Genomic DNA, 23,291 nt, shown 5'->3' on the forward strand with positions numbered 1-23,291 from the left:
GATTACTTCAACCAAAAACAAAAAAACTCCACGAATCGCTTATCCCCAAAACACAAACCTCTAATTTGCTCTTCACATTTCAACTCAACCACTCATTTTCCATCGTCGCCCTTATCCAAATCAACAAAAAATCATAATTTATTCAAAAATCGTCCTCGATGCATTTCCTCGTCTTCGTATATAAACGAAAAAGAATGTTTCCACTGAAAGTACAAAATGTTGATCCTAGTGGTAGTGTCGTTTGGTGTCGTTTGTTCGCTTCCTCTAGAAGAGAACGAGATTGATGAAAGAAGCATCGATTTATCGTATTTGGGCCCTTCAATCTTCGGCTCACCTAAAGAGAGTTCCGGGAAAAAAGTCCAAGAATGGAGCGAAACCTCCGAAGTGAATCCAGAAGAACTGGGTGAGTACGCCGAGGGCGACATCCTCTTTCCAGAAACTGGAAGAAACGGACTTGTTTCCAAAGCCACGAGGTGGAACAATGGGGTCGTTCCGTACGAAATCTCCCCCTTTTACACCCCCAAAGACAAAGAAATTATCAAGCGAGCTATGGATATTTATCACAAGTACACGTGCGTCAAGTGAGTATGCACCACCCCAACTGCAAAGTACTACAAACACTTTTCAGATTCCGCGAGCGCAAATCTTCAGATTCCGACTATCTCGCTATAGTTAACGGTCCTTCGGGCTGCTGGTCAAGTGTTGGGAGGATCAAAGGGCGCCAAGAAGTAAATTTGCAGAGTCCTTATTGTACCACTAAAGTTGGGACTCCTATGCATGAGCTGATGCATGCGCTTGGATTTGTCCATGAGCAAAACCGCTGGGAAAGAGACGACTATGTCAGCATTGCTTGGCAAAATATCAAATCTGGACATGAAGCGAATTTCAAGAAATCCGATCGGGGAAGTACTGATGGGTACGGGGTCAAGTACGACTACAGGTCGGTAATGCATTATTCTCCGACGGCCTTCACGGTCAATGGAAGACCGACAATCATACCAAAGGTAAGATTCTGCTTAAGCCTCTTATAGTTTTTGATTCGGAAAGGAACAGTCTTCACATTTAGAATACTTTTTTAGGACTCTAGCAAGAACCTAAAGATGGGCCAACGTGACGGTTTCAGCCGAGGCGACATTCTCAAAATCAACGCGATGTACAACTGCCCCAACAAACTTCCTGGTGGTGACGACCCTCTCACAATAGCAGGAAACGACAACAGTGGCGGAGGTGGATTGCTATCATTCCTATTCCAAATTGTAAACTAGACTAAAACTGCAAGGAAATAAATTTTTTATATTGTCTCGCAGACAATTTTTGTCAAAAACCAGAAAAAACTAAAGTCCCATTTCTATCAGTCCACAATAATCATGAACCTCTTTGATTTTTTTTGAGCAAACACATTAAAGTCTTCAGATCAAACGAAACTCTTCACACAGCTTTATTTGGCTCTCGTGAACCCATTTCTAGTATCAGTTCCTTGCGACCTGTAAAATTTTCCGAGAAAATGCCAATTGAAATTATTCCAAAAAATGTGCGTGCTGCTAAGCTAAGACATATGTCGAAGACCCAACTTCACACCTAATCTCTAAACAAATATGAATTAAACATCAACCGACGCGTGAATCTCAAATCAGAGTTCAGATTCGTTTTTCTCAGGCCCAAATTGATAAAAAGGGTATTTTTCTCCTTTTATTTAGACCCAAAATCGTAATGTCAAATAAAAGTTTTAAAAATTAATAAAAAATTAACGGAGCGTCGGATCAAAAAAACGACACCAGATTCATGTTCCTGAGGTCTAAATTGATAAAAAAAGTCAGTTTCAAAGAGAATTTAATTTTTGTCAAAATCGCCAAAAATCCATGACTTAACCCCTTTGAACTTTTTTTGGTGAAAAACACGAAAATTCTTAGATCAACACGAAACTTTGCACAACGCATAATTTAGCATTTCTGCATCCATTTCTGGTCTCAGTTTCTCGCTATCTGTGAAATTTTCCGAGAAAATACAAATTAAAAATTTAAAAATTTAATTTCCCGCGTCGAGTAAAATTTCAACCAGTGCACTAAGCTAGGACACACGGCAAACACCAGGCGCGACCTAACTTCAGACCTAATGTTTAAAGAAATGTAAATTAAACGACAACCGACGCCTGAATATCAAATCAAACGTCAGATTCCGTTTTCTAGAATCCAAATTGATAGGTAGAGTATTTTTCTGCTTTTATTTTCATCGAAAAAAATGTGTGCTGTCAAAATAGTCAAGTTATGAGTTACGTCTAGAGATCTGTCCTATCTTTAGACACAATAATTTTAGATATTAAATAAAACAATAACTGTGTCGTGAATGTTAAATCAGAGTTTAGATTCTTACTCCTGAAGATCAAATTAATAAAAAGAGTATTTTTTTGCTTTAATTTTCACCGAAAAAATTCAAGTCAAATAAAAGTTTGAAAAATTATAAAAAATTAACAGAGCGTCGGATCGAAAAATCTTTAACGGATTCTTGTTCTTGAGGTTCAAATTGATAGAAAAAGTCGGTTTCAAGGAGATTTTATTTTTTGTCGAAATCGCCAAAAATCCATGGATTAACCCCTTTGAACTTTTTTTGGCGAAAAACGCGAAAGTTTTTAGATCGACACGAAACTTTGCACATAGCATAATTTGACATTTCTACATCCATTTCTGGTCTCCGTTCCTCGCTATCTGTGAGATTTTCTGAGAAAATGCAAAATAAAAATTTCAAAATTCAATTTTCCCGCGTCAAACAATACGTCAACGAAGCATAGAAACTGGGACATGCGTCACAGATCTGTCCTATCTTTAGTCATAAATAATATTAAATAAAATAGTAACAAAGTTGTAAATCTTAAATCAAAGTTCAGATTCGTTTTTCTAAAATCTAAACTGACAAAATAAATAGTTTATTGCATTTATTTATACTGAAAAATTGAGTTTGGAAATGATTGCACACTACGTGTATAATTGGTTGCCTACCTACATTACAAATTTTAATTTAAAATAAACTTACAATTACGCTTTGAATCGGACTTTAGAGTATAGAATCTTGTTCCTGAAGTCCAAATTAATAAAAAAAATGTTTTAAGGGATTTTATGGGCTTCGATTAAATTTCAAATCTCTACGTAAATTTTCGAAAATTCTTGGGTGTAAATCCGGCTTTCAATTATTTAGAGAGAAAATTAGGGAAAAATTCAATAACGAATTTAAAGTCATTAGTTAGGAATTAATCAAAGCATCTGCGGATGTCACCATTGCTTCAAGGTCTAACCTTTCCAATTGTTTCCAATAAAAATTCCTAGGGGCTGCTGCCAACTACTTTTTAATAATTGGACCGATAGTAATAAACTCTAGTATTTGAAAACAACAGTTTTTGGAAGAAAACGACGAAACACAACTCTCAAATATAGTTAAGTGTTCCTTTTATTATAATATTAATTAAAATAACAAATAAAATTTTTCATAGATAAATTAACAATTACATCAAATCTAGAAGCGGATTAATACAGAGTGCCGCGAATCTAGAAGAACACGATGAGGTGTCGCCTGGCGACAATTTTGTAAACAATACAAGACAAAAATAATACTGCAGCTTCAGGGAATACGTCGATAGTAAATTCGCAACACCCTGTATACGTATTTGAATTATTTGTTTAAAATGCGGAATATTAATTCCAGTATTATTGTGTTTTCGTCACAATCGTTAGTCGCGTTTCTGTGTAACACAGGGACTAACTCATTGTCCAAACTTTCCATGTAAATTGGTGGTAGTTTCACTCCGTTACTTCCGGCGCTGTATGCGACCTAAAAAAAAGGTAAAACAAAGAGATAATACTTGACGTGTACTTACGAAATAAGCGTTAAGATTTGCCCGTATCCCAATTTTATAAAAACTATTACTAACTAACAAGTCTAAATATTTAACAAGTGCTGTACATGTAGCTTTAGCTATAGTCTCTGAGACTTTGGAAATATCTATAGGGTCCTGGTTGCGGCTCGCTTCGCTCTCATTCTGGAAGGAAAAAAAAGGTTAAAAAGTTCATTTTGACTGTTCCTGTACATTTCAGCTACATACATTGATAAGTAAATAAAACCAAATTGGAAACGCTTAAAATTTTGCTCCAAGTGCATTTTACACCAAATTAAGATTGAATTAATCATAAGAAATTCAACTTTTATTAGATTATGTGCACGTTCAGGTTAAATTAGTAACAACTAACCAACAGGTAGGAGTAAAACGGTAAGTTTTTTATCATGGTTTAGAAAACAATTAGTTATATTTTACTGTAATCGGCAGAGATACCAACACAAATTCGCATTTAAAGCCTCTTTTACCTGTACAATAAAAACTTCCGTCCATCTAATCAGCCGAGTCGCATTGACGTAATCCTTTCCATTATGAACTCTAATCGAAGGAATGCCTTCCATGGGTTTATTATCAATAGGCGAAAAAACACTAAAATTGTACCATTATTACCAGCACAACAACAAAAAAAACTGACTTTATATTAAAATTCACGTCTGCCTCCCCCCAAATTATGTTAACCGTTTCGTCCGAGGCAGCATTTATACAACCGCATTGTATAGTGTGATTCTTCATGTTTCTTAGACTCTCCCTGATTTGAACCATGTGCTCTGGAGGAATCTGAATCATTAGACCATCTTCGACGATTGAAGACTTTGCTGTTAAACCACTGGAGGACTTGAGAGCGCCGTTGAAGACGATAAAACTCGCTCCAGTGACTAAAATTGACAAGAAAGAAGGTGAGAGAACTGTTAAGACTCGTAATGTTTAAGCCCCCAATCAATCTTAAGCGATTACCTTTCCTGGGCTTATTGTGAATGTTGATAGCATGCGTACTGTACGCATTCTCATTGCTCTGAGTGTCCTGAATACACACCAAATGCGAATCCGCCAAATTACTAAAATTCCCAGCGAAAGCCAAAATATGATCGCTGGAGTTGTTCATCGATTTCATCACCTGAAACCAAAAAGTCACCGATTTTCTAAGGCGCGATTTTCTTACTTGATCGTAACGATTCAGAGGTATTGTTACTGTGGTGTTTTTATCTTCCATATGAATCGACAATCCTCGAATTTGCGGTAACGTATAAGAAAAGTTTCGGAAATCCTAAAAAATAGATATTTACATAACAAGTGCGGAAAGTGCCAGCCGAGTGCAGATATTACACGAGTGCAAGAAAGACACTTTCCGAAGAGTTATGTACACTATTTTTCCTACGATCTTTCCATCATCGGGAAAAAAACATAAATCTCGACGATAGTTCATTTGTTATCTATTCTAAATGTCATTTTTATGACCTCATGTATCATATCACACTAGTGACTTTTACTCTCGTGAAAAGATGTACGGAATCATCAACTTTCGGTGTCATTTAACGGTGTGCAAAATGCCACTTTTATTTGGGGTGGTAGAAAAAATAGTATACACACCACGGTAGTGGTGATTACTCAACTTACAGCCAATAGGTTGATAATGGTGTGTCCGATCTCCACGAAAACGCTGTCTCGGTATCGGTTTGAGATTATTGGACTTGGGTAATATCGGTACTCTGCCCCTAACCGCAGGATTAAACGGAGAGGAAAGAGTTTAGCCCACGGGGTTTCCCATCTGAAAAAATTAATTAACGCTACAAAATAACCAGAAGGAAAACATACCTGTGGATCAAAACTCCAATGAGGTACGGTTCTTGCGGTTTGATAACATTCTGCAAACATTGGAATGTTGGTCGGATATAAACAAACCCGGCATGGTTCTTAGACCCCAGAAAATTCGTCGTGTTGTGTAGCGACAGCCCCATTTCCTTCACAGAGGTGCCTTTCACAGCATCCAGATAAATGTTGTTAATATGGTGGAAAACATCTTTAGGGACTGATTTCTCATCATCCAACAGTTCCAGGAGAATTACGATCTCGTCCTGACCCACATTGATGAGCCCCTCAGTGGAGAAGCACCAAGCCACTTTGTTTATACAACAATCCACTGAAAGCAAAGTTCAGAAGAGACTCAACATGAATTTGGTACCTACTATTAACAACTTTGACATGTACAAGTAGATTTGTTTGAAGAGCAAAAATAAGCGTTTCGTTCTTCAACATTTCTACGACATTGGGGCCATTTGAACACTCCAAGTACGACGCATCTGCCTTGTTCATGGTGACAGTAGGCGGTAAATCGTCCCCTTTTGGAATAAAACTCCTCGTGTCCGAATCCATAAGCGGAAAATTCCTCTCATTCATCTTGCCCGCTTCTTCAACCTTCTTATTCTTCTGACTATAACTAAAATCGTTATCTAAATTCGTCAAATCACTCCCCGGTCTAATCCCATCACAAAACATAACACTTTTGTTAGTCCTAGCCTTGTTAGAACCTTTCCTCTTTAGCACCCCTACAGGTACCATAACAGCCGGAGGATTCGTGTTCCCAGCGCTGACTTGCTGGTGAGGTGGAACTGTAGAACAGTACTCCAGAGGGTTGTTAGGATTTGGTTGAGACATCCTAGGAGAATTCGATTCGCTCCCCGAACTCCCGCTGCTCCCACCATGGGGGCCTTCTTTCGACAAGATCTCGTAACATTTATTGCAGACGCGAGCGATCTCTTCTAGGTATTCCAAGCGGTACTTGAGGTTGCAACACTTGGAGCAGAGGACGTAGCCGCAGGCGCGGCAGTGGTGGCGGCGCTTGATCACGGTGAATTTCATCTCGCAGTGGAGGCAGCTGGTGGCTTCCGCGTCGGGGATCCACAAGGGGGCCTGCTTACCCAACCAGGAATCTGGTCAAAAAATAGTAATGAAATACAAAAAAATCAGAAAATCCATCTTACTGGAAGCCGCGCTGGTGGACTGTTCTATTTGCACGGACTCCTCGCTCTCGCCGCCACCGTTCACCTCAGGGTTGGCCCCACTCGTTTCGTTGATCTCAGGTTCTTCCTCAGGTTTGGGGGCTTCAGCGGTGCTGCTACCTGTGGGATTGACATCGCCAGCACCGTTTTCGTTGACGTTATCATCGTTGACGGTATCAGTGGAAGGTGTACAGGACGAGTTGGTTTCCGTTGAGATGTCAGAAAAAGTGGGAGACGCCGAAGTTGAGCATTCTGTATCACTATTCTGTTTCTCCTGCGGCAATTCTTTGTTGATATAAACGTTGTTGTATGGTGTGGATCCAGGTTCACCTGAAATCACAAAATTACTGAAATGGGGGAAATACAGACAGGGGTACCAACCGACTAAATTTATCACAGGTTTAGTGACATCCTCCTCTGGGGTAGTCAAAGGAAGGTTATTGGGTCTTACATTTGAGGTATTGTCTTCTTTTTCGTCAGGTGCTACTTCTTGGTTTTCATCACAGTCTTCCTTTGCTTCTTCATTACCATATTCTACCTCCAACTCAGCTAAATATCTGTTCAGTTCAGAGTCATCCAAATCTATATCATTATCAAAGCCAACTTTAACCACAGGTTCTTCAGTCTTCTCATCTTCACTTGTTTCACTCTCAAGGTCATTGGTGATTTCAACTGGGACTTCGTCAGGGGGCACACTTATTAAATCAGTCTTTTGTTTAATTGACTCATCAATTGTTTCAACCAAGGTGAGTTGATCTGATGGTTCCTCCTCAATCTTAGGGGGCTCAATTACATTTTCAACAGTTTGAGGTTCAAGATCAAGTTCTTCCACTGGGTCTGTATCAATTGAAATCAACTCTTCTTCCTTTGGTTCATCAGCTTCGTTTTCTTCACCAGCTGAGTTAGTCTCAAGTGAACTAATTGGGGGTGTTTCAGTTGTGTTATTGTCATTCACTTGTGCAGAGTTCTCCCCTGAGTAACTAGCCTCTGATATAATCGACTTGATTTCGCACTTTGGTGAGATATCAGAGTTCAAATATTCATTCAGACTATGAAATACATTATTAATTGAGTGTTTCACGTTGGTATTTTTGAAGTTGTTGTGAACATAAGGAGAGGTCGAATTTTGCTTGCTGTTTACCCTTGAGTGTTCGAAACCTTGTTGATCCGTTAATTCGCTGTACTCGAAATCATTCAAGACTTGATCCAAGTCCACAGTGTATTTATCCATCTACAAAAAGCACTTAAAGACAGTCTAATCAAACATGTTGTTACCTTTAATTGAAGTTTGATCAGTAAATATCATCGCCCCAACATTTGAAACGAAAAAGAAAAAATAAAAATTGCCCCCTTTTGACCGAAAAATATTTTTATCAGCTGACTTAATTTGACAGGTCATTTATTTTGACGATTGGTATGACGAAAATCCCTAAACTGGGTTAGTGGGAATTTGGGTAGTGCAACATTTCAAAATGGCCGAAGAAAGTGACAGTTATCCTCTACACGAAGCCGTTTTTAATAATGATTTAAAATCTCTGTCACGATTATTAAGGAAACATGACATAGCAGCTAAAGACAAACACGGTGAGTTGGTTAGTCTAAGAATTTCCACGTTTTTTTCACAGTTTAATACAGAATAATTTGTTTACAAAATTAAGTGAGGTTATGTCTTCGGATATTTATATCCAGTCATAAACCGAGATTTTCCGTTATTTACTAAACAATTCGATGTGTTTCAGGGAACACCGCCCTACATTTGGCTGTAATGCTAGGGCGGAAAGGTAAGTGTGTTGTAATCACCAGTAATAGCTTTTATCTTATCTTTTCAATTAGAATGTGTACAGCTACTTTTAAAACATGACGCCCCCGTTAAAGTAAAAAACGGCTTGGGATGGACAGTCCTTGCAGAAGCCGTCAGTTATGGCAACAGACCCACTAGTAAGCCCCACATGTCTTTTACCCCACCGTTCAATCGAGAGTTTCAGTTTCTTCCCTCGTCCGCAAGTTCCGGCAGCAATCCCGGGAGCAAATGGAAGAGAGGCGTCCGAATTTAGTAGAGGCTTTAAATAGGATTAATGATTTTTATATGGAACTCAAATGGGACTTCCAATCATGGGGTAAAAGTGTTGGCTGAACAATTCAAGTTGCATTTCTAATTGCCTCATTTTAGTGCCGTTGGTGTCTCGGATTTTGCCTTCAGACATCTGTAAAATCTACAAAAGCGGAGCTAATATAAGACTGGACACCACTTTGGTCGATTTTTCCGACATGCGATGGGAGAGAGGTGATATTTCATTTATTTTTAACGGAAATGCCGAGCCGAATGAAAGTCTGACCGTCCTTGACAATATCCTGAAAGTTTATCAAAGAGTACGATATGAAGAGAGCGAAATGGAAATTGAGGATGAAGTGGATTTACTCATGTCCACCGATATTTTAGCCGCTCAGATCTCTACGAAAAGTATCTCTTTTGCGCGGGCGCAAAGTGGCTGGATCTTTCGAGAGGATAAAAAAGAGTTGGTTGCTGGACAGTACGAAAGTGAATTGTATACAGTAAATGGGTTGATGTTGGAAAGTCGGAAGCGACGGGAGCATTTGTCGTCGGATGATTTACAGAAGAATAAAGCAATTTTGGAGAGTTTTACCAAAGGGGGAAACTTGCAGAATTTTGACCAGAATGGTGTTGTAAGTATTCAAAATTCCTTAACAAATATTAAGTACTACTACTCTTGTTTTTTTATAGCCCGTCCGAAGAACAAGTTTAATTCCACCCCCAGAGAAAAACGTAACGTGGCCGCAGTACATTCATTCCAATCTAAACGATTATCCACGACTAGGGCGTGAATTAGTTTATAAGGAAACAACAAAAGCCTTCAAAGCTACGATAGCAATGGTAAGATTTGATGATTAACTACAACGAACTGTTCATCTTTTCCAGAGTTCTGATTTTCCATTGTCAGTGGAAATGTTACTTAACGTCCTCGAGGTGATTGCTCCATTTAAACATTTTTCTAAACTAAGAGATTTTATTACATTCAAACTGCCCAATGGTTTTCCAGTAAAAGTGGAAATTCCAATTTTGCCAACGGTGACGGCAAAAATCACATTCCAGCAGTTTGAGTTCAGAAATAACATACCAAAAGAGTTGTTTGAGACTCCAAAGCACTATAAAGAAGATCCAACAAGGTTGATAATATTTTTGAGTTTCTTGTAATAATAGTTTTGGTTGTAGGTTTCCAGATTTATGACGCCCTGAACTATTCAATTCGTTTGAAATTACTTACACAAAAAAACCAGTGTTCCTTCTACCGTACGATAGGCGTCGTCTCACCAAGGCAAAGTTTGTCGGTAAATTAAGAAAATCAAAGGATTTGATGGGGAACAGTTGTCCTACAGTGTGCATTGAAGTACCCATGTTATTCACTCTGGGCAGCATCTACTCGACTAGTTGTCTAGTCTACTTGGAATAGGCCGGGAAAATAAAATCTTTTTATTTTCAATGAAGCAGGGTATTTATTATAATTGTATTTTTACTTTAGAACTACTCACGCTAAGTTCATACTGTATTTATAATGATGAAGGTGCTGCCATTGTCGTATTTTTTGTTGTTTTCTTGTTAAATTGTTGTTATATTTGTGTATTCATGTTGAGTGTTGAAATTTATTGTGTTGCTGTCATAGTTACCGACATATCAAAAGCCTCCTTTTGAGTAGAGCAGAAAATGTCAATTAACATCAACAATCGTTCTTTTAAGCCATTCTTATACAACTTTTAGATTAATTTATACAATCTGCCGTATTATTAAATCACTTAGCCTCTTATTTATGCTTGAATAATCCGCGCGTTCTAGAAATAAGTTGTATTTATTTTATCATAAAATAGTAGACGACTGTTTAATTTCTCAATAAAAGTATTTAAAAACGACGTTCTTGTTTGCATTTTAGTTAGTCTGATGACAAACCAGGAAGTGTTCTGCTGATTTCACCATGATTATTAAATAACGTCTTCACCTTTAGAACCTCAGTCAAATAATATTTGCACACAAATGGCCTACTATTGGCAATTCATCCGAAAACCTTGAATTCTTTAATAAATAGGACTACTATTATTCAACCAAAACTAAAGATGTCTACAGTTCCGACAATCCCGGAATTTTTCAGCAGAAGTGTCTTCATAACCGGAGGAACGGCCTTCATTGGCAAAGTTCTCATCGAAAAACTCCTCCGCTCGTGTCCTAACATAGAAAACTTGTACTTGTTGATGAGACAGAAAAAGGGGCGCTCTTTGGAAGCAAGACTAGAAGACATGTTAAACGTTCCCGTAAGTTATCTCACTTGGTTGCTACTAAAATTCCTCTAGTTGTTTGATGTCCTGAGGTTCCAAAACGCCGATGTCTTCAAGAAGGTTAAAGTGGTTGGTGGTGATGTCCGCGAACTAGGTCTTGGACTATCACCAGAAGACCGAGAAGTGTTAATTCGCGACGGCCATGCGTAGCCGCTTCTGTTCGTTTCGACGACAGTTTAACAGCCGCTGTGTTATTGAACACTAGAGGAACTCGCGAGGTTGTCGCTCTAGCTCTCGAAACGAAGAACCTAGACACCGAAAACACCGAAAAGGACGTCATAGAAACGTGTTGAACGCCATGACTGACAAGTATATCGACCCTCTGCCCAACACCTACACCTTCACCAAGTCTTTGGCTGAGCACGTCGTCCACGACATGTGCAAAGGGAAGCTTCCTGCCGTCATCCACAGACCATCAGTTGGTAAGTGGTGAAACCTCAACTTCCCACTAAGACACGTTCGTAGTTATGCTGCCGACTTATGAAGAGCTCTTTCCTGGTTGGATCGACTCCCTCAACGGCCCTTTGGCCCTCACCGTAGGCTGTGGCACTGGCGTCATAAAAATCATCTATGGCGATGGTGACTTATTTGTGGATGCGTCCCTGCTGATCTCGTCATCAAATCAATCATTATATCTGCGTGGAGACAAGTGATTTACGAAGATCACACGAAAATGAGCATCAACGTCTACAATGGAAGCAACGGGTCGTTGATACCGTTCAAGCAGAAAGACAACTTGGAGATCTGTGTGAATGAAACGAAAACTGTGACGCCTTTTAATCAACTCTTATGGTACCCAACGATTGCATTCACTGAATCTTCAGCTGTGTTCTTCGACAGCGTTTTCAAAGTTCTCGGAAAGAAACCAATGCAAGTTAAACGTCGTTTTTAATTACGTTTAACAGTTTTTTCTAGGTTGGTGAAGCTCCAGAGGAAGATCTACACGTCTTCTTTAGCACTTTCATACTTCACTCATAACCGATGGGATTTCATCAACAAGAAATACGTGGAACTTGAAAAGCATCTAGTTTCGAGCGATGTTGATAGTTTTAAATTTAACATCTCAAACATTGAAGTGGAACCTTATTTGTTTAATCTAGTTGAAGGTGCCAAAAAGTTTATCTTGAAGGAAAATGATGACTTGGAGGAATCCAAGAAGAAACTCAACAGAATGAAAGTTGTAGCTCTTGTTTTTAACATCCTGTGGTACGTTGCTTTGTTTTGGATAATCTTCGTTAAGATGGATGTTATTAATAAGATCAGCAACGCTGGAAGAATGTCTCCACTGTATTTTATGAAGGAATAAAATAGTGATTTTTAGTTCTTTCATCTTCACCAGTATAAAATTAACTCATTTTCATCTCTTTATCGTGGGTTTATTCAAAGTTATAACTTAGCTAGTACTCAAAAATTATTTTTTTTCTAAATAATTCTCAGTTCTTACCTAATGGAATAAATATTCTAGTTTAGAATTGCCCTTTTACTTCTCTAGTGCAGTTTTTCCAAAATTTGTTCGCTAGTGTATAGTACAGGGTCCGGCAACACTTGTGTCCACTCCCAAAATCGTCTTCAATTTTAAAGATAAAATTTTGAAAATTTGTATACTCTCACAGTTGACAAAGCGCTAGAAGCTGAAGCAAAGATTTGTTTTTTATCACTGATAGTTTTGGCGTCGCGACGCCTTAAAAATGTAATTTTTAGTTAATTGTGAGGGTTTGTGATATCAACCCCTAATTTATTTTTTTTTTCAATATAAATATGGTAAAAATATTTCAGTTGTCATTTTAGATTTAATGCAAATTGTCTTCAAAATTTGAGAAAAAAATGCTGTTTTATCAAGTTAGTTTCCAATTTTATTACGTCAAAATTTGGAAACTACATTTACACCCATCTATCAACATCTTGTGTCACAAATGACATCTATCCTTTGGTTTGCTTTAGATTGTAACAAAAGTTTTACTTGGTGAAATTGTCGTCTTGTCGATGTTAATTAATGATTTCTGGTGTCCATAAAGTGCAACATGCCCGTGTTAATCAAAATTAACCTTTATAAGAGTGAATGAAGTGACTTGTGAAATTTTGGTGTAAACGTAGTTTGCCATTGCGCTGTCATAATTTTGAAAACTAATAACTTGATAAAACAGCGTTTTTTTCGCAAATTTTAAACACAATTTGCATTAGATTTAAAATAAAAACTCAGATATTTGTATCACAGTTATGTTGAAAAAAAATTGAATTCGCGAATTTTTCCGCAAAAACTCAAAAATCGCTAAAAATTATACTTCTTAGGCGTCGCGACGCCAACCAAACCATGATAAAAAACAAATTTTTGCGTCAGCTTCTACAGCTTTGTCAACTATGGGCGTATGCAAAGTTTCAAAATTTGATCTTTAAAATTAAAGACGATTTTAGGGGTGGACACAAGTGTTGCCGGACAATCTCTCTACCCCGATTCACACCCAACTTTGCGCCATGTTTGCACGAATTGCAAGAATAAAACATTTTTGTTAGAAAATTTGATTTCAAACATGTTTGTCATCTTTATTTTTGCTCTAAAATGAATGGTTTGGAAGATAAATGAGAAAAACAATTTTTAAAGGTGTTGACCCCAATTTAAGGGATAAAACCACCACATTAGGTGAGAGAACATTTTTTTTTGTTTAATTCATGATGCTTTCAGGATCTTTTCTTGCTAATTTTCAAAAAATTTGTTAGGATTTTGTTGAAATCATACCATAAAAACTATTTCAAATTTAGCGCCCCTCTGTTACGCCACCTATCTTATTGTATTAGTAAATAAAAACAGTCTTGTTCTCACCGTCTAACTGAGTGGTTGTTTCTATTACGAACCCTTAATCTCAACAGGTTATGGGCCCAGACCCACGCTAGTGTCCGCCATTGTTGTTCGCTGTTTGTGTGTGTGTCCTTTTTTGGTGATTTCAAAAAGTTGAATAGTGTCAGACATGGCTATCAATTATATGGCGAGTGTACCGAAGTTATTAGGCCGAGAAAATTACGATGATTGGGCATTTGCTTTTGAGAATTATCTAATTCTGGATGGGCTGGATAAATGCCTTACGACCGTGATGGAGGACCTAGAGAAGGACGCCAAAGCCAAAGCAAAGTTGATCCTAACTTTGGACACATCTATATATGTTCACATTAAAGAGGCAAAAACAGCGAAGGATGTATGGACCAAATTGAAATCCCTTTATGATGACTCGGGCTTTACGCGAAAAATTGGATTGCTCCGGAATTTGATATCACTTCGGTTAGAAGAGAATGATACAATGGAGAATTACGTGACTCAAGTCATAGAAGCGGCCCAGAAATTGAGCAGGACGGGTTTCAAAATTGATGATGAATGGGTAGGCTCTTTACTATTGGCGGGATTGCCAGAAAAATTTAACCCAATGATAATGGCGATTGAACATTCTGGGATAAAAATAAGTACAGACGCCATTAAGACGAAACTCTTAGATATGCAGATAGATGGCGACAAAGCGGGCAGCGCATTTGCAGGAAAGAGTTGGAATAGTTCAAGAAACAGGCTCAAAGAGGGCAGCTCAAACAGCTCAAAAAGAACCTGCAATACCAACCAAGATCAGTACTCTGGTGGTACAGGCAGTACCAACCGAAACAACATGACAGCTAACAGAAATGACGTAAAATGTTACCACTGCAAACAGTATGGCCACTTCAAGAACAGATGTCCCAATATTGGAAACAGAGAAAAGGGAAGAACGTCAAATGCTTTTAGTGCAGTGTTCCTAAGTGGATCGTTTGGAGAAAATGATTGGTACATTGATTCAGGAGCCAGCAATCACCTGACAACAAAGAAAGATTGGCTCATCAATGTCAGGACGAACACAGAGCCAAAGGAAATAATGGTAGCTAATAAAACAAAAATCTCAGTAGTTTGTTCAGGGGAAGTGAACGTACAGACGGTAGTTGGAAATAAGACTCACGACGTAGTTATTCAAAAAGTATCCTTTGTGCCAGGGTTGAGCACCAATCTTTTGTCAGTTAGCCAATTGATTAGAAACGGTAACCAAGTGACTTTCACGAGCGATGGCTGTTTGATCCACAACCGGCAAAATCAACTGATTGCCACAGCAAGTTTAGTGGAAAATGTATACAGACTGAATGTGAAAAACCAAGCACAGTGTTTGTTATCGGTGCAGAGTGAAAATCCTGAATTATGGCACAGAAGATTTGGTCATCTTAACTTCAAAGACTTAAGTGAAATGACATCCAGTGACGTTGTTGTTGGACTGAAGTGCAAGAACACAACAAAACGAATGACCCCTTGTGTAGTTTGCTGTGAGGGAAAACAAACAAGATTACCTTTCAAGCATAGTAAGAGTGGTACGTCTTCACCACTTGAACTCATTCATGGAGATGTTTGTGGACCCATGGAACACAAGTCAATTGGGGGCTCGCGATATTTTTTGATGTTGGAAGACGATTACACGAAGATGACGTTCGTATATTTCTTGAAATCAAAAAGCGAAGTTTTTAATTGTTTCAGAAATTTCACTAATTTCGTTGAAAACCAGCAAAACAGAAGATTGAAGACATTTCGCACTGATGGTGGTACTGAATTCAGCAGCAATGAATTCAGAAAGTACTTAGAAGACAAGGGTATCCAACACCAGACGACAAACCCTTACACGCCCGAACAAAATGGTAAATCGGAGAGAATGAACAGAACCATTGTCGAAAAGGCCAGATGTCTACTCTTTGATGCTAACCTCGATAAGAAGTTCTGGGCAGAAGCGGTTAATACTGCTGTGTATTTGAGAAACCGTTCTGTCTGTTCAGGGTTGAAGGTGACTCCATTCCAAATGTGGACCGGTCGAAAGCCACACGTGGAACATTTACGAGTTTTTGGGAGCCAAGTCATGGTACACGTCCCAAAACAACGCAGACTAAAATGGGACAAGAAAGCAGCAAAGATGATCCTCATGGGTTTCAGTGAGGACACGAAGGGCTATAGAATGTACGATCCAAGAACAGGAAAAATAACCATCAGCAGAGATGTCGTAATAATCGAACAGTGTGAGAAGAGAGTTGAAGTTCCTCTTGTAAGCGTCGATTCAGTGGGGGCTGAAATGGTGGAACCCCTTGAAGAACAGCGGCAAGCAACTGAAGAAGAACAACCTGAAGAATCTCAACAAGATAATGTTGAAGCAGCTCAGAGTTTAGAAGATGTGGAGGAAGTTGAAGCGGTAGTACCTCAAGTTGTCCAACCAGACCCCGAACCACGCAGATCTGAGAGACCAAAGAAGCCGAAAAACCTTGACGGGTTTGTGACCTTCTTTACAAACTCCAACAACACACAAATAGAAAGAGAGCCCATGACAGTAGTTGAAGCCATGTCAAGACCAGATCGAGTTTTTTGGAAAAAGGCGATGGAAGAAGAAATGAAGTCTTTCGAAGAGAACGAAGCCTGGGACTTGGTAAGCTGTCCAGATAATGGAACGATCGTCAAATGCAAGTGGGTATTCAAAAGAAAGACTGATGAACATGAAAACGTGAAGTATCGCGCACGGTTAGTCGCAAAAGGGTTTACTCAAAGTCAGGGAATTGATTACACAGAAACTTTTGCACCTGTAGTTCGACATTCAACATTGCGCTTGTTGATTGCTTTGTCCGCGAAATTAGGTTTAAACATGTTTCATTTAGATGTACCTACAGCCTTTTTAAACGGAGAATTGAAAGAAAATGTTTTCATGGAACAACCTGAAGGTTTTGCTCACGAGGAGGGTAAAGTTTGTAAGCTCAAAAGAGCAATTTATGGTTTGAAACAGTCATCGAGAGCATGGAACCAAAAAGTTGATTTTTTCTTAATTAGCTTAGGGTATAAAAAGTCGGAGATTGAGCCATGTTTGTATATTCTTAAGAAAAATGACTTATTGACTATTGTAGCGCTTTATGTTGATGATTTTTTCATCTTCTCTAACGATGACGACAATGCTAAGAAATTAAAAATTGCTTTGAAACATGAGTTCAAGATCAAAGATCTGGGTGACTTAAAAAATTGCCTAGGTGTCAGGATTCAAAGAGAGAATGGAAAAATTATACTGGATCAGTCAAAGTACATTAAAACGTTATTGCAGAAATACAAAATGGAAAATTGCAAATCGGTAAAGACCCCTATGGAAACGAAAATAAACTTAAGCAAGGGTACGACTTGCAATGAAAATTTGCCTTACCAACAATTGATCGGTAGTTTGATGTATTTGTCGGTATTGACTAGGCCTGATTTGACTTACGTAATTAGTTTCCTTAGCCAATTTAACAAATGTTATACTGAAGAACACTGGAAATGTGCTAAAAGGGTTCTAAGGTATTTAGCAGGAACGATAGATCATTGTTTAGTGTTTAAGGGGGACAACAGCGAGCTAGAAGGCTTTGTTGATGCCGACTGGGCAAGTGATTCAACAGATAGGAAGTCCTATACTGGTTTTGTTTTTAAACTTGCTGGCTCGGCGGTGTCCTGGGAAAGCCGCAAACAGTCCACTGTGGCCCTGTCGAGCACTGAGGCAGAATACATGGCCATTAGTGAGGCGGCGAAAGAAGCGATATACCTGCGAAACCTGTGGAAGGAGTTAACAAGCCAGATCCATTGCATCTCATTAAGTAATGATAACCAAAGTGCGCAATGTCTAGCAGTTAACCCTATTCACCACAGACGGTCGAAGCATATCGATATAAAGTTTCACTTTATCAGGGATAGTGTTAATAATAAGTATGTAGAGTTAAGATACGTACCGACAGACGATATGCCAGCAGATTTATTGACAAAAAGTTTGACAGCTGTCAAAGTGGGCAAATTTTGTCAACTCTTAGGTTTAGTTAAACATATGTAGTATGAAATAGTGTTTTTTGTTAAGTGGGGGTGTTGAAATCATACCATAAAAACTATTTCAAATTTAGCGCCCCTCTGTTACGCCACCTATCTTATTGTATTAGTAAATAAAAACAGTCTTGTTCTCACCGTCTAACTGAGTGGTTGTTTCTATTACGAACCCTTAATCTCAACAGATTTAAAAGATTGCTATTTTTGCAACTAGATGCAGAAATACTACATTTTATCACAAGACGTGATTATTGTCGACCGAGGTAAAAGTAACAAAAAAGTCTGTCATTTTTGACAATGTTACACTCACATTTTTGAAATACATTGAAACCCCTGAAATTTAGGCATGACAACAACAAATGTTCAAAACCTGTAAAAATTGAAGACCTGGAAAATTTTAATTTAATTTCCTAGTCTTCACCTTGAAGATGGACGTCAGTACTAAAAACCGTTTTCCACCTTTAAGACCTCAATCAATCGTATTTGCATACAAATAGCCCACTTTCGCCAATTCATCCGAAAGCCTTGAATTCGGTAATAAATAGAAGTACTATTTCAGTTCCACTATTTCACAACCACAACTAAAAATGTTTACAGTTCCGACAATCCCGGAGTTCTTCAGCAAAAATGTCTTCATAACCGGAGGAACGGGCTTCATTGGCAAAGTTCTCATCGAAAAACTCCTCCGCTCGTGTCCTAACATCGAAAACTTGTACTTGTTGATGAGACAGAAAAAGGGGCGCTCTTTGGAAGCAAGACTAGAAGACATGTTAAACGTTCCCGTAAGTTGTCTCACTAGGTTGCTACTAAAAATTCCTCTAGTTGTTTGATGTCCTGAGGTCCCAAAACGCCGATGTCTTCAAGAAGGTTAAAGTGGTTGGTGGTGATGTCCGCGAACTAGGTCTTGGACTATCACCAGAAGACCGAGAAGTGTTAATTCGCGACGTCCATGTGATCTTCCACGTAGCCGCTTCCGTTCGTTTCGACGACAGTTTAACGGCCGCTGTGTTATTGAACACTAGAGGAACTCGCGAGGTTGTCGCTCTAGCTCTCGAAACTAAGAATCTAGACGTGTTGGTGCACGTCTCTACCACTTATTGCAACACCGATAAGGACGTCATCGAAGAGAAGTTGTACCCTCCTCACGCTGACTGGAGGAAAACCATCGAAATTGCAGAGAAAATGAACAGAAACGTCTTGAACGCGATGACTGAAAAGTACATCGACCCTCTGCCCAACACCTACACTTTCACCAAGTCTTTGGCTGAGCACGTCGTCCACGACATGTGCAAAGGGAAGATCCCTGCCGTCATCCACAGACCATCAGTTGGTAAGTGGTGAAACCTCAACTTCCCACTAAGACACGTTCGTAGTTATGCCGACTTATGAAGAGCCCTTTCCTGGTTGGATCGACTCCCTCAACGGCCCTTTGGCCCTCACCGTCGGCTGTGGTACTGGCGTCATGAAAGTCATCTATGGTGATGGTGACATGGTTGTGGATTGCGTCGCTGTTGACGTCCTCATCAAATCCATCATTATCTCCGCGTGGAGACAAGCAACTTTCGAAGATCACACGTCGAAGATGACCATCAGCGTCTACAATGGTAGCAACGGGGAGTTACTGCCGTTCAAGCAGAAAGACGGGTTGGCAATGTGTGTAAATGAGACCAAAACTGTCACTCCTCTTAACCAAATGCTGTGGTATCCCAAGTTGGCGTATACTCAATCTTTCTTCGTATTCTACATCACACTGTTATTTTGCCAACTCCTTCCAGCTGTGTTACTCGACAGCATCCTCAAAGTCCTCGGAAAAAAACCAATGCAAGTTCATCGTCTGTTTTCTTGACGTCTTTTACCACTTTGCTTGCAGGTTAGTGAAGCTCCAGAGAAAGATCTACACTTCTTCACTAGCGCTTTCATACTTCACTCACAACCAATGGGATTTCATCAACAAGAAATGCGTGGATCTTGAGAAGTATCTTGTTCCCAGCGACGTTCGTAGTTTCGAATTTAAATTATCAGAGATTGATGTGGAGACGTACGTCACCAGTATGATTAAAGGTGTCAAAAAGTTCGTCTTAAAGGAAGATGATGACTTTGAGGAGTCCAAGAAGAAACTCAACAGAATGAGAGTTGTGGCTCGTATTTTTAACATCTTGTGGTACGTTGCTTTGTTTTGGTTAGTATTCGTTAAAATTGACATTGTTAACAAGATTAGTACCGCTGGAAGAATATCTTGGGTGTACTTAACGAAGGAATAAAGAGTTTGTTAGTCTCTTCTATTTTAATCACCAGTTTCGTTGAAAATAAAATGTCATCAAGTTAGCTTTGAAATTGTGATAGATCAAAACTATGAAGCCTGGAAACAGGCAAGGTTCCTAAATTTGCTCGTTACTAAGGCTGAAACTCCATCCCCTTTTGGCTGCTATGGACGTGTGACCATAAATGACGTCACAAGAAAGTTCTGTCAATTGTTTTGGGGTGTAAAAACATTGTTGATCGCCAATGTTGTTTAACAAAGTTCTTGTAGAAGGCATCAGAGTGTTAAATAATGCTGTTTTGAATAATAATAGCAATGAAAAAATTCAATCGGAATTTAAAAGAGCTTTCCGATGACGTATTCGCGCCAGTTCAAGAGGCCTGCTTCTATTGGCTCAAAACTTTGTAATTTTAGTAAGCTTCGCCAATGATGACTTTTTGTTTTGTTGGTTATGGTCACATTTTGTTGATGTCAGAAAAGTGTTTCTTCATTTTATCTACGTTATATGTGAATATTTGTCTAAATATTCCGATTATTTTATGGTTAATTCCGCCATTAATAAAAAACTATGTTGGAATTTTTACAGAAGTACCAGCTTACACCGAGGCTCCGCGTTTTAGGATGGCAAGAGTTGTTGCAGCCGAATAGTAATGAATTGTGCTTTAGTCACCGTTCGCAACTAAACGTTTCGAATTCATCGTCAGTCAAAAAATGTGAGCGCGCTTTTACTGCGCATCTACTGCTCTCGCCATCCCAAAGCGCACAACTTGTACACATAATGTAAGAAATTAAATTGTATCGAATGGCATGTTAAAATGGCTCGAGAATTTCCATCAGCAGAAGCTTTGCTTTTGCAATTTATTGGAAAAATTGGCGAAGGGTGCGACATCTATCGTCGTTCGTCTGAAACGCCGAAACGGTGAACAACAAAAACGGCCTGTCTTTAAAAAGTTTTTTTGAACCGTTTTCGTTGTTGAATTTTGCAAATTAACAGTTTGAATTACTTTTATTTTGAGTCTAGGCCCTTTCCTGCGTATGACAAAAGTGATTTGTCGTTTTGTTTAGTATTTCAATGGTCAAATGTGTCATTGTTCAAGAGTTAAATGGTAAAAAATGTTAACATAACTAAACAAATCAGGCTCACTGACGTTGTTAAATGTTGGAAGAAGTCTTGTAGTAACAATTTGTTTCATGAGATATTGAAAATTGGCAGAAAACGCAGGCACTAAAAATATAAAATTGAAAAAAGCCAAATACGGCTACGTTGATGTTAGTTTATGGATTTTACTTGCAAAAACATTGTTGGAAAACATTCAATAGCCACAGGTATATCATTTCCGTGGCTATTAAATAAATACCTATGTAACTTTCTTTTAAAACCAGAGCCGAATTACAGAATAAAATCGTCAAGAACTATTAATCTGAACCGGCATAAGTCCACAACAGCCTTCTTTTAAATGTCCGAAGAATGCTTGTTTCTTTAAGACAATTATTTGCATCGTAGGGCATTTGAAACAAACATAAATGCAAATTTTTGTTGCTTGTTAAATACTGTTGCTCATCGTTAAAACCGCCATTTTGTAGTTTAGTGGCGCCATCTACTGACACCCGAATAGCCCCCAATGAGCACGTCATGAGTTAACCATGTGATGCCCAGTAGCCAATAGCAGAGAAGATGCGCAGAGCCCGGCAAGCTCGCGATGATTTCTGACTCGCGTTTTTCGACGCGCGGCATACAAGATTGACCTCCTGTATACATATCTCCTTGAACAAAACGTAACAATAAACGAATGTCTCTGATTAGCCGATATTATTCCACCTGACATTTGGCCAATTGAACTAAAATTTTTTGAGTTGTCGCATACGCTCATTATGGACCACCCTGTACATATGTAGTATTGAATGTTATTCCCAGAAATTTGCATACAATGAGCATTTTCTAAATGTCATTGTAAATAGACACTGACGCAGAATTGAATTCAGATTTTGGCAGATTTAAATTAGGTAAAGGTTAATAGAAGAGGAAGTGACGTTCGGGACTTTGAAAAATTTTACCTTTGCTTGTGTTAGCGCTACAACAATGAAATTTGGTGAGGTAGTTACTCTTGGCCCATTTATTAACTGTGCCAAATTTCAAAATTCTCAGGTAACAGGCTCCGATTTTATAAATTTTTACTTTTTGGACGAACCAAAAAAATTTCAAAATTATATAAAAAAAAATGTATTTTTAGGCGACTTAAACTGAAAGTGAAATTTTTAGGCCTTAAAAGCGGCCTAAAAGTGAGTCTTTTCTGGCCGCAAACATTTTCGGCCGATCTATGGTGGCGCCATCTATCCATAGTTTTGCATATTACGTCAAGATACCGATATTACCCTCAATTTTATAATTATTTGGGTAAAATCAAATCGACAAACTGCTGTAAAGTGCAACAAAGACGTGTTGAATTATTGAAAATGAACATGTCTAGCAGTGCTCCTGCAACAACATTAAAAAACACATTAAACCTAATTCATACAAATTGTGAAGCTACACGTGCTGAAACTGCAAATGTAAATAAGGAAAATATGAACTTTTCTGACGGATTCATAAATATTTACAATTATTCAGTTGTTATAATTGATTAAATCAATAAATCATAAATAAAAATTGGTTAACTTGTAAATTTAATGATGTCGCCTAAAAATCTTGTGTGTAACATGGCCAAAAAGTGACATTTTGCCCTCGTCTTCTTTCTGGCCTCGCCTCGGCCATTAAAAAAAGGCTCGGCCAAAAAAGAACCACTTTTTGGCCTTGGTACACAAATAGCTATTTTGGTTGTGTTAGCGCCACAAAATGAAATTTGGGGAGATTAACATTTTTTACTCACTTAATAACTGTACCAAATTTCAAAATTCTCAGACGACAGATTCGGAGTGAAGAAATTCTATTTTTAGAACGAACCA

At 38.5% G+C, this 23,291-nt stretch overlaps 7 protein-coding genes across 7 annotated transcripts; 6 read left to right on the forward strand and 1 right to left on the reverse strand.

Moving 5' to 3' along the window:
- The first annotated feature begins 6 nt into the window (after window positions 1-6).
- Window positions 7-1,301, forward strand: LOC148178069 (hatching enzyme 1.2). Its single transcript, XM_088032507.1, has 3 exons — window positions 7-581; window positions 629-1,004; window positions 1,080-1,301. Exons 1-3 carry the CDS (start codon window positions 217-219, stop codon window positions 1,263-1,265), a joined length of 927 nt encoding a protein of 308 aa, XP_087888633.1. The 5' UTR covers window positions 7-216; the 3' UTR covers window positions 1,266-1,301.
- A 2,126-nt stretch (window positions 1,302-3,427) lies between these two features.
- Sara (Smad anchor for receptor activation) lies at window positions 3,428-8,284 on the reverse strand. Its single transcript, XM_088032080.1, has 12 exons — window positions 8,155-8,284; window positions 7,261-8,110; window positions 6,862-7,209; window positions 6,067-6,810; window positions 5,696-6,020; window positions 5,498-5,648; window positions 5,043-5,147; window positions 4,838-4,997; window positions 4,518-4,758; window positions 4,351-4,471; window positions 3,866-4,027; window positions 3,428-3,819 (listed from the first exon to the last, which is right to left on the reverse strand). The coding sequence occupies exons 2-12, from the start codon at window positions 8,108-8,110 to the stop codon at window positions 3,661-3,663; spliced, it is 3,366 nt and encodes a 1,121-aa protein (XP_087888206.1). The 5' UTR covers window positions 8,155-8,284; the 3' UTR covers window positions 3,428-3,660.
- A 10-nt stretch (window positions 8,285-8,294) lies between these two features.
- On the forward strand, window positions 8,295-10,225 carry LOC148178071 (ankyrin repeat domain-containing protein 13C). The gene is made up of 8 exons (XM_088032081.1): window positions 8,295-8,463; window positions 8,619-8,660; window positions 8,713-8,817; window positions 8,865-8,996; window positions 9,050-9,564; window positions 9,623-9,772; window positions 9,818-10,065; window positions 10,112-10,225. Exons 1-8 carry the CDS (start codon window positions 8,352-8,354, stop codon window positions 10,125-10,127), a joined length of 1,320 nt encoding a protein of 439 aa, XP_087888207.1. The 5' UTR covers window positions 8,295-8,351; the 3' UTR covers window positions 10,128-10,225.
- Window positions 10,226-10,851: 626 nt separating this feature from the next.
- On the forward strand, window positions 10,852-11,373 carry LOC148178072 (putative fatty acyl-CoA reductase CG5065). Its single transcript, XM_088032745.1, has 2 exons — window positions 10,852-11,199; window positions 11,239-11,373. The coding sequence occupies exons 1-2, from the start codon at window positions 11,005-11,007 to the stop codon at window positions 11,371-11,373; spliced, it is 330 nt and encodes a 109-aa protein (XP_087888871.1). The 5' UTR covers window positions 10,852-11,004.
- Window positions 11,374-11,389: 16 nt separating this feature from the next.
- On the forward strand, window positions 11,390-11,951 carry LOC148178073 (fatty acyl-CoA reductase wat-like). The gene is made up of 2 exons (XM_088032746.1): window positions 11,390-11,645; window positions 11,689-11,951. Exons 1-2 carry the CDS (start codon window positions 11,522-11,524, stop codon window positions 11,874-11,876), a joined length of 312 nt encoding a protein of 103 aa, XP_087888872.1. The 5' UTR covers window positions 11,390-11,521; the 3' UTR covers window positions 11,877-11,951.
- LOC148178074 (fatty acyl-CoA reductase 2-like) lies at window positions 11,897-12,851 on the forward strand. Its single transcript, XM_088033445.1, has 6 exons — window positions 11,897-12,093; window positions 12,139-12,501; window positions 12,545-12,608; window positions 12,661-12,687; window positions 12,744-12,761; window positions 12,837-12,851. Exons 1-6 carry the CDS (start codon window positions 11,897-11,899, stop codon window positions 12,849-12,851), a joined length of 684 nt encoding a protein of 227 aa, XP_087889571.1.
- Window positions 12,852-18,322: 5,471 nt separating this feature from the next.
- LOC148178075 (fatty acyl-CoA reductase 1-like) lies at window positions 18,323-20,363 on the forward strand. Its single transcript, XM_088032742.1, has 5 exons — window positions 18,323-18,622; window positions 18,686-18,870; window positions 18,911-19,418; window positions 19,462-19,909; window positions 19,959-20,363. Exons 2-5 carry the CDS (start codon window positions 18,811-18,813, stop codon window positions 20,347-20,349), a joined length of 1,407 nt encoding a protein of 468 aa, XP_087888868.1. The 5' UTR covers window positions 18,323-18,622; window positions 18,686-18,810; the 3' UTR covers window positions 20,350-20,363.
- The last annotated feature ends 2,928 nt before the right edge of the window (window positions 20,364-23,291 follow it).

This window comes from Gnatocerus cornutus, chromosome 3 (assembly GCF_029298725.1).
Source record: "Gnatocerus cornutus isolate USDA-ARS CGAHR chromosome 3, icGnaCorn1.1, whole genome shotgun sequence".
Lineage (NCBI taxonomy): Eukaryota > Metazoa > Arthropoda > Insecta > Coleoptera > Tenebrionidae > Gnatocerus > Gnatocerus cornutus.

Bases quoted from the DNA above. Each gene is read 5' to 3' on its own strand.
- LOC148178069 (XM_088032507.1), top strand. From the start codon at position 217: ATGTTGATCCTAGTGGTAGTGTCGTTTGGTGTCGTTTGTTCGCTTCCT. The intron at 582-628 runs GTGAGTATGCAC...AACACTTTTCAG, and splicing joins CACAAGTACACGTGCGTCAA to ATTCCGCGAGCGCAAATCTT. The intron at 1,005-1,079 runs GTAAGATTCTGC...ATACTTTTTTAG, and splicing joins GACCGACAATCATACCAAAG to GACTCTAGCAAGAACCTAAA.
- Sara (XM_088032080.1), bottom strand. From the start codon at position 8,110: ATGGATAAATACACTGTGGACTTGGATCAAGTCTTGAATGATTTCGAG. The intron at 5,148-5,497 runs GTAAGTTGAGTA...TCTATTTTTTAG, and splicing joins CCATTATCAACCTATTGGCT to GATTTCCGAAACTTTTCTTA. The intron at 4,759-4,837 runs GTAATCGCTTAA...TGTCAATTTTAG, and splicing joins TCACAATAAGCCCAGGAAAG to TCACTGGAGCGAGTTTTATC.
- LOC148178071 (XM_088032081.1), top strand. From the start codon at position 8,352: ATGGCCGAAGAAAGTGACAGTTATCCTCTACACGAAGCCGTTTTTAAT. The intron at 8,818-8,864 runs GTAAGCCCCACA...CGAGAGTTTCAG, and splicing joins TTATGGCAACAGACCCACTA to TTTCTTCCCTCGTCCGCAAG. The intron at 8,997-9,049 runs GTAAAAGTGTTG...GCCTCATTTTAG, and splicing joins ATGGGACTTCCAATCATGGG to TGCCGTTGGTGTCTCGGATT.
- LOC148178072 (XM_088032745.1), top strand. From the start codon at position 11,005: ATGTCTACAGTTCCGACAATCCCGGAATTTTTCAGCAGAAGTGTCTTC. The intron at 11,200-11,238 runs GTAAGTTATCTC...AAATTCCTCTAG, and splicing joins AAGACATGTTAAACGTTCCC to TTGTTTGATGTCCTGAGGTT.
- LOC148178073 (XM_088032746.1), top strand. From the start codon at position 11,522: ATGACTGACAAGTATATCGACCCTCTGCCCAACACCTACACCTTCACC. The intron at 11,646-11,688 runs GTAAGTGGTGAA...ACACGTTCGTAG, and splicing joins CATCCACAGACCATCAGTTG to TTATGCTGCCGACTTATGAA.
- LOC148178074 (XM_088033445.1), top strand. From the start codon at position 11,897: ATGAGCATCAACGTCTACAATGGAAGCAACGGGTCGTTGATACCGTTC. The intron at 12,094-12,138 runs GCAAGTTAAACG...AGTTTTTTCTAG, and splicing joins GTTCTCGGAAAGAAACCAAT to GTTGGTGAAGCTCCAGAGGA. The intron at 12,502-12,544 runs GTCTCCACTGTA...AGTGATTTTTAG, and splicing joins ATCAGCAACGCTGGAAGAAT to TTCTTTCATCTTCACCAGTA.
- LOC148178075 (XM_088032742.1), top strand. From the start codon at position 18,811: ATGAGACAGAAAAAGGGGCGCTCTTTGGAAGCAAGACTAGAAGACATG. The intron at 19,419-19,461 runs GTAAGTGGTGAA...ACACGTTCGTAG, and splicing joins CATCCACAGACCATCAGTTG to TTATGCCGACTTATGAAGAG. The intron at 19,910-19,958 runs GCAAGTTCATCG...CTTTGCTTGCAG, and splicing joins GTCCTCGGAAAAAAACCAAT to GTTAGTGAAGCTCCAGAGAA.